Genomic DNA, 14160 nt, shown 5'->3' on the forward strand with positions numbered 1-14160 from the left:
GGGGGTGGGGGAGAGCAGATGCTGCTGTACCAGGATTTCTGACTCTTCCCATCCCAAGTCTTACTTCTACCCACATGGCACCATAAGTATAGATTTCTCCAAAAATGGGACATTAGATATAGAATACTCTATTAAACCAGAAATTCAATGATGATGATGAAAGATAAATTCAACAAAAGTTGAAACAAAATGTTTTCTGGAAAACTCTGAGGCCTGATTCTGCTACAGGCATAAGCACTGATGTGGAACAGACATGGACAGAATCATACAGTACCTGAAGAAGCAAGTCTCCTTCAGAAAACAGATCTACATTGACCCGTGGAAAGGTATGTTCACTTCTTCCTGGGTGCATAGGTGGGTCAGCTGAGCAGCCTGCATTGCTGTCCTTTAAGGTGGCTGAGAAAGAAAAAAGGTGTTATTATGAACATGTTAGAACATGGAGAATCCAGGTGACCATGGTTCTCAGCTTCAGAAGGGCAAGTGTGGCTCTGTGTATTGACACCTCGAGCTCTTCATTAAAGGTTCCAGCAAGAGTGACCACATCTGATTGAAAACGCACCTACTCCGCCAGGGAAAATGGCCCCACTTTAACCTTTGAGCTGCTCTAACTGTAGCTTTTCTGCAGGCAAAGTCCTCGTCAGTCCAGCCGCTGCCTCCTCTGAGCAGCCCCCTGCTTCCCTCTGCTCCTCGGTATTGCACAGCCAGTGCCCGTGTGACTTCGTGCGAGATCACTTCATTTCCACCCTACCTATCAGAACAGGTAGAAGTGCATGACACAACTAGTTATGAAAAACCACAACTCTTGTAAGAGCCCACCCAGCCATACTCATTGATAGTTAGCAGTAGACTGGCCATTTTGTAGAATACAGCTTTAAGGAAGATGCTAGTCAAGAAGTTTTTTTGTAACTTTGACTCATAGCACAGCTCACAAAAATGCTGCAGAGCTTCTTGCGTAAGAAAAGCAAGATCATAAAAGCTAATCAGAAACTTTCAGAAATGACCATCCTTCCTTTGAAGTCACAGTTCTCTGGGAACAAGACAACATCCAGCTCGTGGGAACCAGATAACACCTGTGTTCCAAGGATAAGTTGAAGAGTTACAGGACTAAACGTGAGGTACTGAGCAGCCTGGAGTCTGTGAGATTACAGTAGCAGCCTCCTGATGGGAATAACGTCCCCCCCCCCTTTTTTTTTTTTTCCTTTTTGTCTTTTTTACTGACTGGCAATGGGATCGCAACCCTCGGTGTTGCGCCCGCACCGTGCTCAGCCAGTGAGTGGGAACTGATCTCCACATGGGATCCGAACCCTCGGCGGGAGCACCTCCGCACTCCCAAGCGGCGCACTATCCAGTGCACCACTGGGCCGGCCCGAATAACGTCCCCCTTTGTTTCCCACACTTGANCAATGGGATCGCAACCCTCGGTGTTGCGCCCGCACCGTGCTCAGCCAGTGAGTGGGAACTGATCTCCACATGGGATCCGAACCCTCGGCGGGAGCACCTCCGCACTCCCAAGCGGCGCACTATCCAGTGCACCACTGGGCCGGCCCGAATAACGTCCCCCTTTGTTTCCCACACTTGACCCTTTAAAAACCTTGCTGAGGATCCTGGGCCTTTGAGACAGTTTTAGTCTGTCTCCACAGGACCTCTGCACTCCCAAGCGGCGCACTCTCCAGTGCACCACTGGGCCGGCCCGAATAACGTCCCCCTTTGTTTCGCACACTTGCCCCTTTAAAAACCTTGCTGAGGATCCTGGGCCTTTGAGACAGTTTTAGTCTGTCTCCACAGGTGCAGGTTCTGAAAATAAAGCTTCCAATCCTTGCATCAACAGTTGACTCTCCAGTTTTTCGTTTCTGGTGAAAGGGCAGCTGAACTTGGCTCCTGTAACAGTCTCCCTATTTCTACTTTTGTCCCATGTGATCAATTCTCCAAACAGTAGTGAGCATGATATTTAAAAAAATTATACATGAGGTCACTCCTGCTTGAAACCCTCCAATGGCCTCACATCACAGCACAAACTCTTAAGTCCTGACCATGACCATTAGCTAAGATTCAGATTGATTTTGAGTAACCAAAATTCCCCCAAAAACAACCACTGACAAGATAAAGGTTTGTTTTGCTCCAACACAATCTGAGAATTGTGCACTCAGGGCTGTGCCCTGTTCCATGAAGTTCTGCAGGCCGGATCCTTGGTGCTCACCCTTTGTTCTCTGGGGCCTATCAAGGCACCACCCACTTCCGCTTCTGGTTGCAGGAGAAGGGACCCACAAGCTCCCCAAGTTGGAGGTGGTGGGCAGAAAAAACACATCTCCAGGAAATGCCAACTGGACCATCAGGAGAGCTGTGAGAGGTGCACTCTGACCCTGCTCTTGGGGACACCACACACTGGCTGAAGGAGATGAGGTTTGGGAAAGCTTCATGGAAGAGGACCTTCTGAAATGGACCTTGAGTGACAGATTCTCCTTGGCAGTGCTCTAACTTTGGAACCTTACTCCCGAACCTGTTTTTCGTGACTGGCCTCTCTGACCCTCCCACAGCCCATCCAGTCCAAGAATGCATGACCTGTGTGCACTTCGGTGTATGTGCTCATAAGCTCTTGATGAGTGTGTGCTTCGGATCCTGGTCTTCCTCTCACTGCCCAGAACCTTAATCCCTAGGTCATACCCAGCTCTGAACTCTGCCACCACATACACCCTCAACAAGGTGAAAGCTGCTTCAGGTTTTCATGCTTTTGTCTCTAGACGAATCACACATAGAGCAAAGTCCCACCATTCTTCCCACAAGCAGACCCAGCCTGTCACCTGCGCTCCTGTTGAACAAGCAAAAGATAATAAAAATCCAAGCAGGTAATAGGGGACCTTGGAGACATAAATCTCTGGGACAAGGTGCATTTAATGTGTTTTGGATTTCCAGAAATATACAAACAAGATAGAAAAGTTTTGTGAGATAAAATCCCAAAGGCCACAGAGAAATCTAATGATTTAACATTGTGTCAATATTTTCTTTTCAGTGTCAAATAAGAGGGGGTGATGGGCCATCAACACTGGCACAGAAACCATCTTTCACTGGGCAGCTCAGGAGGGAAGTGTTTATTACAAACCCCTAGGCTCCAGGCTGAGGATTTCAGGTTAGCAGCTCAAATCACTCCCAGACCAGAAGAGGGTTGTGGTGGTGGTGGGGACCGACAGCAGAAAATCCAGTCCTGAGGAGTCAGGTGATCAGCTGTATGTGGAACACTGTCCTTCAGGATGTTCAGAAAAGGAGAAAATGTGTCCTGGTCAAATGATGGGGGAGGGGACCTGAGGGCTGGATGGCATAGGCAGCCAGAGGAGGAAGGAAGCCACATTTGTTGAGGAGACTGCAGGGTCTTTGGGTCACAGAAACACACAGCATTCGACTCAGCCACCTTGGCGTGCACACTGCGTGAGGTTCTGCGGATGATGCTGAGGCGGGTGGGGCAGAAGGCTCCTGATCCTCAGGAGTCCAGAGCTGCTGGGGGAGGGGGAGGCGAGCTCCCCTAGCAAAGCAGAACACCCCTGATTGATGCTCCAAGCCTCTTTCCTGTTTTCCAAGAAATGGACAGCTCAACTCTATCTGTAATAATGTATAACTTGCCGTAAATCTTTGATAAGAAAAAAGATCCAAAGGTTAAAGTGAAATAAGCAAAGCAATGTTTGATGATCCTGTTGGCAAGCTTTTGTTTAAGGAAAGCATTTTACAATCACAAAAATACCCATTTAGTGATCTGGCTCTGATCCTTCGAAAGAAATCCGAGGGGTCCTGGGGCCACTTATGTTTCTCCAAGCCAACATCAAAGGCAAAGCAGCTGAGAGAAACAGCCGAGACCGGTTCAAAATCAGAGAGTCATCTGTACACAGAGGTCTGTGAGTTATTTTACTGCTTAGTGACCTAAAAACATGTGAACAAGGGTGTGTGCGCTGGAGCTTGGGATGTGCCGGTGCAGTCTTGGCCAGGCAGACCTGCTCGAACCATGCCGGGAGACAGCTCCTTGTCCAGGGCAGGGTGGGCACCTCGCTTCCCGCCTGGCATGCATTCTTCAGAAGAGTGAGTGCCTTCGGTGTCTGGGTGGGTGGGTGAGCTCTCCCAGGGCGGCCCCTCTTCTCTGCCCCAGCTTGTGACACTCCATGAGGAGGCTGCTGGGGCTCACGTGGCCTGTCAGTAAACCGAGGCAAGGGCCCTCTCACCCTGCGTCTTCGTCACTGCCCCCAGAGGCTCAGCTGGTTCCAGCCAGTGGGTGAAGCTACTGAGTGTGGCAGAACAAAGGGACAGAGAAAACTGGGCCCGAGGCCGGCACGGTCCCTGCTGCTGCTTCCCAGGGACATCCTGGGGTGAGATGACACATGTAAGCATTTTGAGTCGAGGTTTCTGCTCCTGGTGGCCAAAAGAGTCCTGACTGAAACATACCTATTAACAAAAGTATAAAAAAGGAACCCAAAGGACCCCCAGACACATGCAATTCAAAGCAGGGCATTTTAGAGAGCAGGAGTGGTGGCAGCAACGGGCAGCTGAGCCTCCCACCGGTCCCCTCGGGCCCTGGAGTGAGCAGAGGCTCACAGAGCCTGGCTCCGCCTGAGCTGAAGGTGGAGGTGCAGCTCAGGAGAGGTGGAGGCCGTGGGGACTTGCTGATGCGGGATCCTGAGTTCAGGGGCTGGGGGACCTGGGAGAGGTTTCAGGGATGGGGCTGCCCAGAGCCGTGTGGTGAGGGGTGGGGGGACAGAGGAGAAGCTGTGAACGTTCTCAGTGCTCTTCAAGGTTGATGCAGGGAGAGAGGAGCAGGAGCCCAGATGTGGGCTCCTCCTTGGCGAGACCCTGGGGGTGGGGGGCAGTGCCTCCAGGAACCTTCTCTTCAGCCACTCTCGACCCAGTCAGCACAGCATGACTTTCTAGAAATGCCATGTGCAGACGCCCTTTTTTATTTAACCATAAGTTTATGTAATTTAATTTTTAGTAATGGCTTTGTTTAACCATCAACTTGCAAACTTTTCAAAAAATTTAACCGTTGGCTCTGGGGAGCTGGTTTAAGCCAGGCCCAGCACACCACTGGGCACCATGTCTTTGGGCTGAATAGTGGGGACTGAAGTGCAGGGTATAAATGGGGGCCCTGGGGAGTGGATGCTGCCCACCTTCAGACTGAATTGTACACACAGGTTCTCTTTCTTCCACCTGCCTAAGATGGGCTCTGTGATGGAAACTCAGTCACAGAGCGTGGATGTCTCCCAGGCACCCTCTCTGGCTACTGTTATAGAGGTGCTGCATTTTCTAACACATGGTTATAGATACACACGTGTGCACCACACCACACCCCCACAATTGTTCCTGCAGATACTAACAACCTCAGAGTGGCTAGGTCTGTGATTATGGGCTCCCTACAGGTCAGCTGAGAAAATAACCAAGGGAGGAAGGTGGGGCTTCAACTGCAGACCTCTGGGTGCAATTCTACATCTTTCCTTCCTTGAATCTGTGAGAAGTTCAGAATAAANACAGGTTCTCTTTCTTCCACCTGCCTAAGATGGGCTCTGTGATGGAAACTCAGTCACAGAGCGTGGATGTCTCCCAGGCACCCTCTCTGGCTACTGTTATAGAGGTGCTGCATTTTCTAACACATGGTTATAGATACACACACGTGTGCACCACACCACACCCCCACAATTGTTCCTGCAGATACTAACAACCTCAGAATGGCTAGGTCTGTGATTATGGGCTCCCTACAGGTCAGCTGAGAAAATAACCAAGGGAGGAAGGTGGGGCTTCAACTGTAGACCTCTGGGTGCAATTCTACATCTTTCCTTCCTTGAATCTGTGAGAAGTTCAGAATAAAAAGAAAAAAGAATGCACAATGCTATGAGCTGAATGTTTGATTCAGCTAATCCCCCAAATTCATATGTTGAAGCCCTAATCCCCAATGTGATAGTATTAGGGGTGGGGCCTTTGGCAGGTGATTAGGTCAAGAGGGTGGAGCCCTCATGAATAGGATTAGTGCCTTGTATGAAGAGATACAAGAGAGATGATCTCTCTCTCTCTCTGCCATTTGGGGACACGGTAAGAAGGCATCAGTCTGCAAACCAGGAGAGAGCCCTCACCAGGAACTGAATCCACTGGCACCCTGATCTGAGACTTCCAGCCTCCAGAATGGTAAAAAGTAAATATCTGTTGTTTAAGCCCCCAGTCTGTGGTATTTCTGTTATAGCTGCCTGAGCTGACAAGATATAATTCTTTCATTGCTTGTTGAGTGCTTCCCATATTCCAGGCACTACACTGGGATTTCCAAGATGAATGGGATCTGTTGTTTAAGCCCCCAGTCTGTGGTATTTCTGTTATAGCTGCCTGAGCTGACAAGATATAATTCTTCCATTGCTTGTTGAGTGCTTCCCATATTCCAGGCACTACACTGGGATTTCCAAGATGAATGGGCCACACCTGCCTTTGAGGAACTTGCTGCATAGACCGTTGTCTGTGCTTTCAGCATCTGTGGACCAAACAGGGACTGCCACCTCGATGTAAGTTAAAAACAAAACAAAGATTCATCACAACTTAAAACTATGCAAACTGAATGTCACTTAGAATTAGTTACTTTATAAAACTAAAGGGTGATGCTGTTAGCAAACTTTTGCCACAGTGACAATTATCCATTTATGCATTTTTCTTACTATTTTTATTTACTTTAGAAACTTCAGGGCATTAGGAATGACAGCAAGTTTCTGGTGGCACTATCAGTTAGTTTTAGATATTTAGCCTAACTATGTAACCAGAAAGTGCGGAAAGCTTTCTTTCTGCAGACTGTTTTCACACTGCCCCGTTGGCCAGGACATTCGTCAGGGGCTGGGAAGTTGAACATTTCAGCCCAGGAGTCAGGGACACAGGGTTCCAGAAACTTAGGCTCCATTTGGCTCAGCAAAGAATCTCTCCTTGTCCTCTTGGAGCATCTTGGTGTGGTTTGCAAAATACGCTTAATAATTTTCAACTGTTTCTTGATAAAGGAAGAAAATCAGGAAACTAACAAGAGCCATGAAAAAACAAATTGTCCAGCGACCACATTGGCTGTGTCACAGTTGAGACCTAAGAAATCTCAATATCTCCTCCTCAACCTTGCATCCTTGGAAGTCACAAAAGGACTGTGTCACTGAGATGCTGTGAGGAAGCTGCCTGATGTCACGTGACAGTTCTTACCGACGATGCCATGTTTTTAAATCCTCTTTCTCATTTTAGAAGCCCACATGAGCCCGTTTCCCTGCAGCTGCCGGGGCTTCAGTGTGGAGAAGCCACCATGTCGGGCCAGTTCCCAGCTGCCCCGCAGCGCCTCCAACTCCCAGCCTCTGAGGTTCACCCCCGCATGCTCTTTTAAGATGCATGTGCATGCACAGTTGGAGCTGGGTACATCAAATCATCACGGTTATCTCTGGATGACTGGGGTATAGGCCAGTTTTTATTGCTTTGTTTCTTTTGTTTTCTTTGTGCTCTATGATAATGGGACTCCCACTAAGGAGAAGAGGTGTTCTGCGTGCAACCATTGCTGAACTGTTCCTTCCTGTCCTCTCCAGCAGAATGCCAGTGTGATCAGGCAGCACCTGCTCTGCCTGGGCATTGGCTGTTCTGGGCACGGAGGGCCAAGCCCCTTGGGATGACCGTCTGCAAGTAGACATGTGAAGGAAGACACAGGAGTGTCAGGGAAACCACTCCTTCTTCGTAAAGGGAACACGGGCAGATGTCTGCATGTGCACCTGGAACAGAAGCAGCCACCTTAGGGATGCTCAAGGAGAGGAGGCCCACGTGCTGAAGCTGGCAGAGCAGAAAGAGGGAAAGGACTTGGGACCTCGATATCACCCCTGCCGACCTCGGCCTCATTGGGGGAGGTCATGCACTTTTCTTATGGTTGAAGTCGTTTCTCAAGATGAGATGGGTTTCTTTGTAGAGCTTGCCACTGAGAGCTTTCCGACTGAGCTGCACTGAAGAGAAATAGATCCGGACGGTCTGGGCTCATGTCTACTTGGTGAGAGGCTGGCTCTGCTCACTGGAAGGGCAGGCGACACCTGCTGCTGGGTCCCCCCTGCCCCTCCTTTTTCCCGCCTGGACAGTGCTCCCGCTGTTGCAAGCGCTGCATAGGAAGGCTCTTCACAACAAAACTTCAAATCCATGAACAGGAGAATGCTATCTGAAAAGCTACCTTTATATCCAAATCTGAAAAACTACATTTCCCAGCCTCTCTTGGAACTGGATGGCCATGTAACACTGACTGACCACTGAGAAGTAAACAGAAGTCAGTCAGGGATTGCTGGAGGTTGACACCACCACTTATTTCTTGTTTCCTTCCTCCTGCCTGGAACACTAGCCTGATGGCAGGAGCCATGAAGCCACCTGGCGACTGGGAGGCAAAGGCCAGAGGCCTGCAGACCTGTCCCTGGTGTCCTTGAGCTCAGAGTCGATGCCAGACTGCACCTGCCTCTAAGGAGCTCATGTCTTGTTTAAGGCACTGTGTCACAGCTGGGCCTATCCCTGAAAGTGACAGCTGGTCATCCAAAGAGACAAACTGATCAAGCAGCATTTCAAGAAAATGTAGATTTATCTTTAAATCTTTAATTCTAACTTTTAGTCAGTCATTAAAAAAAATGTATTTCCTTGTTTAGAACCTCAAAAATTCTGTCAAAAGGATAGAAACCTGTCCTCTGAATACCTGGAAGGCCAGGCAGCCTCCCTGAGAGGGCAGCGTGTTGTCTGGCACTGACATCACCATCGTCATTTTCAGACCAGAGCTCTTGAAGCTGCCCACTTGCCCCCCTGACATAGCCCAGATTACCTCTGGTCCCCACTTTTCCTTTGCTAAGTTGTACTGTGACTTTAGATACTAGAGTTGACCTTGCAGCAGATGGGAGGGACACACAGCACGACAGGAGCCTGGAGGGGGCTGACCCGAGGGAGCCACCTGGGCCCCGCCCTCTCCTCCCTCCACAGCAACCGGTGAGTCAGAACAGTTCGTGCCTGGCTGTATGAGACAGGTGCGCTTCTCCCCCTGGATATGTCTGGGGCATGGTCAGCTCACAGGAGTGGACACAATCACCCTGCCCCATTGCTCACCACACAGGCAGCCAGTCACCGATGAGCCTCCTGGAGCCTGGCCATCCCTGAACCAACGCTACTGACCCCATTTACCCTGGGCAGGGGTTGCATTCAGGGCCCGGGTTGCAATGAACCGTGGGGCCAGCCAGACATGGATTGCCAGCATTGGGGCAAGGGCTGACCACCAAGCTATGCCCACCCAGGCAGATCTTCACCTCCTTAGAGGTCTGCCCCCCGGACCCCCTACCTCACCCAGCACTGCCTCTGCCTGGCAGAGGAGGGCTAAGGTAGGTGCCAAACCCTAGGGCCTCTGTCCTCTGTTTACTGCCACCTGCCCTTCCTGACACTCTGGAAAGAAAACAAGCAGAGTCACACACAGACACTGTGGGCCAAGGAGAGCCAGGCCCAGCAGCCTCCTGGGCCCAGTGGGGGGCTGAGGGGAAGGTAGAAGGGAGGAGAGGAGGGCAGGGGGGCTGGAGAGGAGGTGACAGGAGGGGAAGGACACTGGGGGCAGCTGAGGGGGATAAGTCCTGTCCCCTGTGTCCCCAAGCACCATCCTCTGGGAACCCTGCTCCCTTGAGGGCAGGTTGATGCTGTGTCTGCCCTGAGTCAGGGCTCCCTGAGGATGGACTTGGCTTTGTCAGGAATGCCCTGGCCCCTCTTGCTTGGCAGGTGCTTGTGGACTGAGAGGACATCACTGAGGAAGAAAGGGCTGTGTTGGTGGCCAGACGGAGAGCAGAAGGGGAGCGGGCGGTGTGCGTCGGCCTGGCTCACAGCAGGTGTCACTTGAGGAGAGCCAGCAGATCCACTCAAAAGTGTCCTTAACTCCACCCCTGGGTGATGACATAACTGCCCAAGGTGTTAAGAGATGCCTGTCACCTCATCACGGAAGGCGCCAAATGACCGTGAGGCCCACGGAGCTGAACAAGGCAGGCTCCTTGGCACCACCCTGGTTTCACCTGGCTCCACTGAGCCTCTGGGTCCCCTACAAGGGTTTTGGGAGAAAAAAGGCTTTGAATGTGTGTTTTTAAAAATTTAGGTGGAATTGACATAAGATCAACCATTTTATAGTGGAGGGTTCTGTGGCATTTAGTACATTTACAATGTTGTGCAACCACCACCTCTGTTTAGTTCCAAAACACTGTCATCGCCCCAAAAGAAAAGCAGGTGCCTACTAGTCAGCTATTCCCCACCCCATTCTCCTCAGCCCCCGGCCACCACCTCACACGTTGTCTGGCCACTGGTGGACACCCGCGTCCCTACTCCGCATGATTGAACGGTTGTTGCTTTTCTGCGTTTATCACTGTGCGATCAGCACAGTTTCACAGTCCTCAGTGTATTATCAGGGTCAACTGGATCCAATTTTAGTTTTGTAGTTTCTTTCTTCAGAAGCTGTAGCAATTTTAAAGATTAATATGTCATAATTTTTAGTCTTTATTAGAGGTCTTCCAAAGAAAAAAGATAAATTGACATTTTAAAAATAGGATGAAATTTATTCTGCCTTGAAATGATCATATGAGTCCACTTGACCCTAATATAAATCTAAGATACAGTACTGAATCTTAGTAATTTCATTTGTTTTTTAACTCTTGAAACATTTTGCTATTTCATCATTCTTAGAACTGTTCCAAAATTCATCATTAAGGATTCTCAGCTTTGCCAAAAGACTAAAATAATAAGAAAATGGAAGAACGACAGAACACAGAGAGATAGTGGAATAGGGAAATCTGCATCCCTTCGTGTCCTCCTTCAGTTTTCTTGCTGCCAAAGTCTTACTCAAGAAGATGTAAAGGAAAAAACGACACCATCGCCGAGGCCTGTTTCTATATTTCATTAAACATAGTGGAGAGTTGAGAATGCTTCAGTTTTCTTGCTGCCAAAGTCTTACTCAAGAAGATGTAAAGGAAGAAACGACACCATCGCCGAGGCCTGTTTCTATATTTCATTAAACATAGTGGAGAGTTGAGAATTTTCCATTTGCCACTCGTAATGGCAAAGAGGAGACAAGGACAGAGGAAGACGTGTCACTGTTTTAGACGAGTTGGAAGATAACTGCAAAGAGAGGCCAGTGAGGTCCAACGTGACAGCTGAAATGCTCAGCATTTGCTGTCCATCGTGAGGCCACTAGCCACATGTGGCTTCTGAGCTGTGAAAATATGGCTGGTGCGACCAAAGAGCTAAATTTTAAATCATACTTCATTTTAATTGATATAAATTTAAATTTAAGTAACTCTATATGGCTAATAGCTACCCAATTGGATTGCAAAGCTCTTGACCTAATACTCAAAGTGCAATTGATCCTGTAAATGAAAGCTCAGCAGAGAAATGGAAAGCATAAAAAAGAACCAAAGAGAGAAACTTGATCTAAAAAATACAATACCTGAAATAAAAAATACATTTAATAGGCTTAATAGCAAGATGAACACTTACAGAAGAAAGGATTGGTAAACCGGGGACAAGTCAAAGGAAATTATCCAAAATAAAGCAGAGGTGAAAAAACTGAAGGAAAAAACTGAACAGAGCACCTGTGACCTGTGGGACAGTATCAAGCAATCTAAAATATATGTAACTTGAGTTCCACACGGAGAGGAGAGAAAAGTCAGAAAAAAGTGGTGGTTGAAAGTTCATCAAATTTGATGAAAAAGATAAATCCACATCTAAGAAGCTCTGTGAGTCTCAGTCAACAAAACACACAGAAAACCACACCGAAACTGCTGGAAACCGAAAATGAATAAAGAAATCTTAAGAGGCATATCGTGTACAGGGGAACATCGGTAGGAGCAATACTTACCTTTCATCCAGAGCAGCGCACGGCGGGAGATAATGGAGGGACACATTAAAAGTATTGAGAGAAAAAACCAACACGGGATTCTGTATCCAGCAAAACATCCTTTAAGAACAATGCTGTAGCTAGCTGGGCACATGATAAAACAAGAGCGTAATAAAATGTTCCTTCTAGAATCTAATTGGTGGGCATATGAGTGTTCACCGTAAAATTCTAACCCTTTTATGTGTTTGAAATCTTTCATAATACAACTTCGAGGAAAAAATAAAGGTGAAATAAAGACATTTTCTGATGAAGGCAGTTTGTCCACACTGAAGGAAGTTGCTTGTGCAGGAGTGAGGCCAGGCAGATGGGGGTCCCAACAGAGAGCAGGCCGCTGCTGCTGGAGCAAAGCCGGAGGAAGGTTTCTTAAAAAAAGATTTCCAGAGATAAGGCCTACTCGGGAACCTACTTTTCTCAGTTGACCGTCTTATTATTGACATTTCCCCCAAATGTCCAGCAATTCTGAAACTTCTTCCAAATTAAAACAAATTCCACAAGAGCACTGTGACCGTTTTTACCCTGTGTTCAGGTCCAGAGTCTCCTCTCTTGACCCCTTCCCAGGGCTCGGCCAGCCCGAGGGACCTTTCAGGGGACGCAGAGGCCACCCTCCCCCCCCTCGCGTTCAGCGTCACTCACACAAGTTCCGTTCTCACAAACACGAACACGTTAAAATGAGCTGTCTTTAAGCAAAGACACGGCTAATGAGCTAGTGGGAGAAGGGAGAACAGGTGGTGCCATTGTGTGGTAGAGAATTGTAGAAGAATACGTTTTCAAGAAGACAGGAAGAAATGATACCCTAGTTCACACCCTAGATTCAGAAAAATGGGCCCATTGTTCGGACCAACGTTCCACAAGGTGGAGGAACACGTGGATTCTCAGAAGCAATGACAAAGCAAAAGGAGCAAAAGCCCAGCCGGAAGAACAGAGCCAGGCGACAGGCCGTGCACGGCAGCCTGACCCGGAGGGGCCGAGCCCGCCCGCCCGCGGTGGCCCCTGCGGGACCCCCGCCCGCAGGCCGGCGTCGCCACTCCCCGCCGCGCTCACCTGCGAAGTAGCCCTTCACCTTCAGGTAGCCCACGATCAGCCTGAGGATGGACAGCTTGTCGAGCCTGGCCCGCACGTCCTCCGGGAAGGGCAGCAGGTTGGTGAGTTTGCTCAGCTCTTGATTCAGCCGGTCCCGGTGCCTTTTAGAAGGGTTGGACTTGGCTCCCTCTGGAGGCGGTGGCTTAGGACTGGGGGGAAAGAGAAAAGCGATCACTGTCCCACCTGCCTCTGCAGTTTCACTCCTGTATCACCCCCCGGGGTTCCCATGCCGTGCAGGACACTGTGAGCCCGGACCCGTGGTGTTCTGTGCTGTAGTTTCAGGCCCTGCCTGTCCTCGAGGCCTGGCTCTGCCCTCGCCGCTCTCCTCACCCTGGGCCTGGGGCGCCCAGGAGGCTCCTTCACAAGCAGCTGCAGCACCCTGTGTGATGGACAGGCCACCCTCCCACTGTCCCCTGGCCAGAGCATTTGCTTCCCTATGCATTTTTTAAATTAGAAAGTCATTATACCACAACTGAGACTGAGGAGATGGAAACTCCATTTAAGACATCATGGTTTACTAAGAATTGAGCACATGCACACGCTCTCTCTCACACACACACCCCTAAATGTATCTCTACACGTGTGTGCTCTCTCTTTTTAAATATGTATCAATACGTGTGCACACTCTTCTCTTTTCCTCTCTGTGTGTGAATACACACACGTAAACATGTATATGCACACATATACATCATCTCACTCCAGATGTACACACAAACGTGTATAAATATGTGTTACACCCATCCATCTCTCCAATCTCCCATCGATATGCAGGAAGGAATAATTCCTGGGAGGTTTCTGTCACTCTATCATTCATCTATCTTTATTCTTACGGGATTCTCCTATAGGTTTCACTTTCAAGAACTTCCATATTTCCTGTAGAGGAAATAAAAGGTTTCAAGTGTGCCCTTGAAAGGACAGCTGCTGGAGGCTGTCCTTTGGGACTGTGTGCCTGGCAGCCCCACCCTTGTACCTTGAGGCCAGCACTGGCCCAGGGACTGGGATGTTGTGGTTGTTTCAGATATGCTCATGAGAAGTTAGTTCTCCCGAGAAGCACAGTTAAAGCTACTTCCATTATTAAACCCCCAAGAAAGCACAGTATCACTCTCTAGAGAGCCAAGCACGATCAAAACATTAAAAAAGGTACAATTTTTAAAAGGTCAAGCATTTAGAAGACAAATGCT

At 48.9% G+C, this 14160-nt stretch overlaps 1 protein-coding gene across 1 annotated transcript in view; it reads right to left on the reverse strand.

Moving 5' to 3' along the window:
- LOC103591489 (aryl hydrocarbon receptor-like) overlaps positions 1-14160 on the reverse strand; it is an 88734-nt gene that overhangs the window by 43842 nt on the left and 30732 nt on the right. The window contains exons 2-3 of the mRNA XM_008573966.1: positions 12941-13128; positions 275-396 (exon numbers count right to left, since the gene is read on the reverse strand). Of these exons, the coding sequence (XP_008572188.1) occupies positions 275-396; positions 12941-13128 (310 nt within the window). The remainder of the gene's footprint in view (positions 1-274; positions 397-12940; positions 13129-14160) is intronic.

The sequence above is a fragment of the Galeopterus variegatus genome, unplaced genomic scaffold, assembly GCF_000696425.1.
Source record: "Galeopterus variegatus unplaced genomic scaffold, G_variegatus-3.0.2 Scaffold974, whole genome shotgun sequence".
In the NCBI taxonomy this organism is placed as follows: Eukaryota; Metazoa; Chordata; class Mammalia; order Dermoptera; family Cynocephalidae; genus Galeopterus; species Galeopterus variegatus.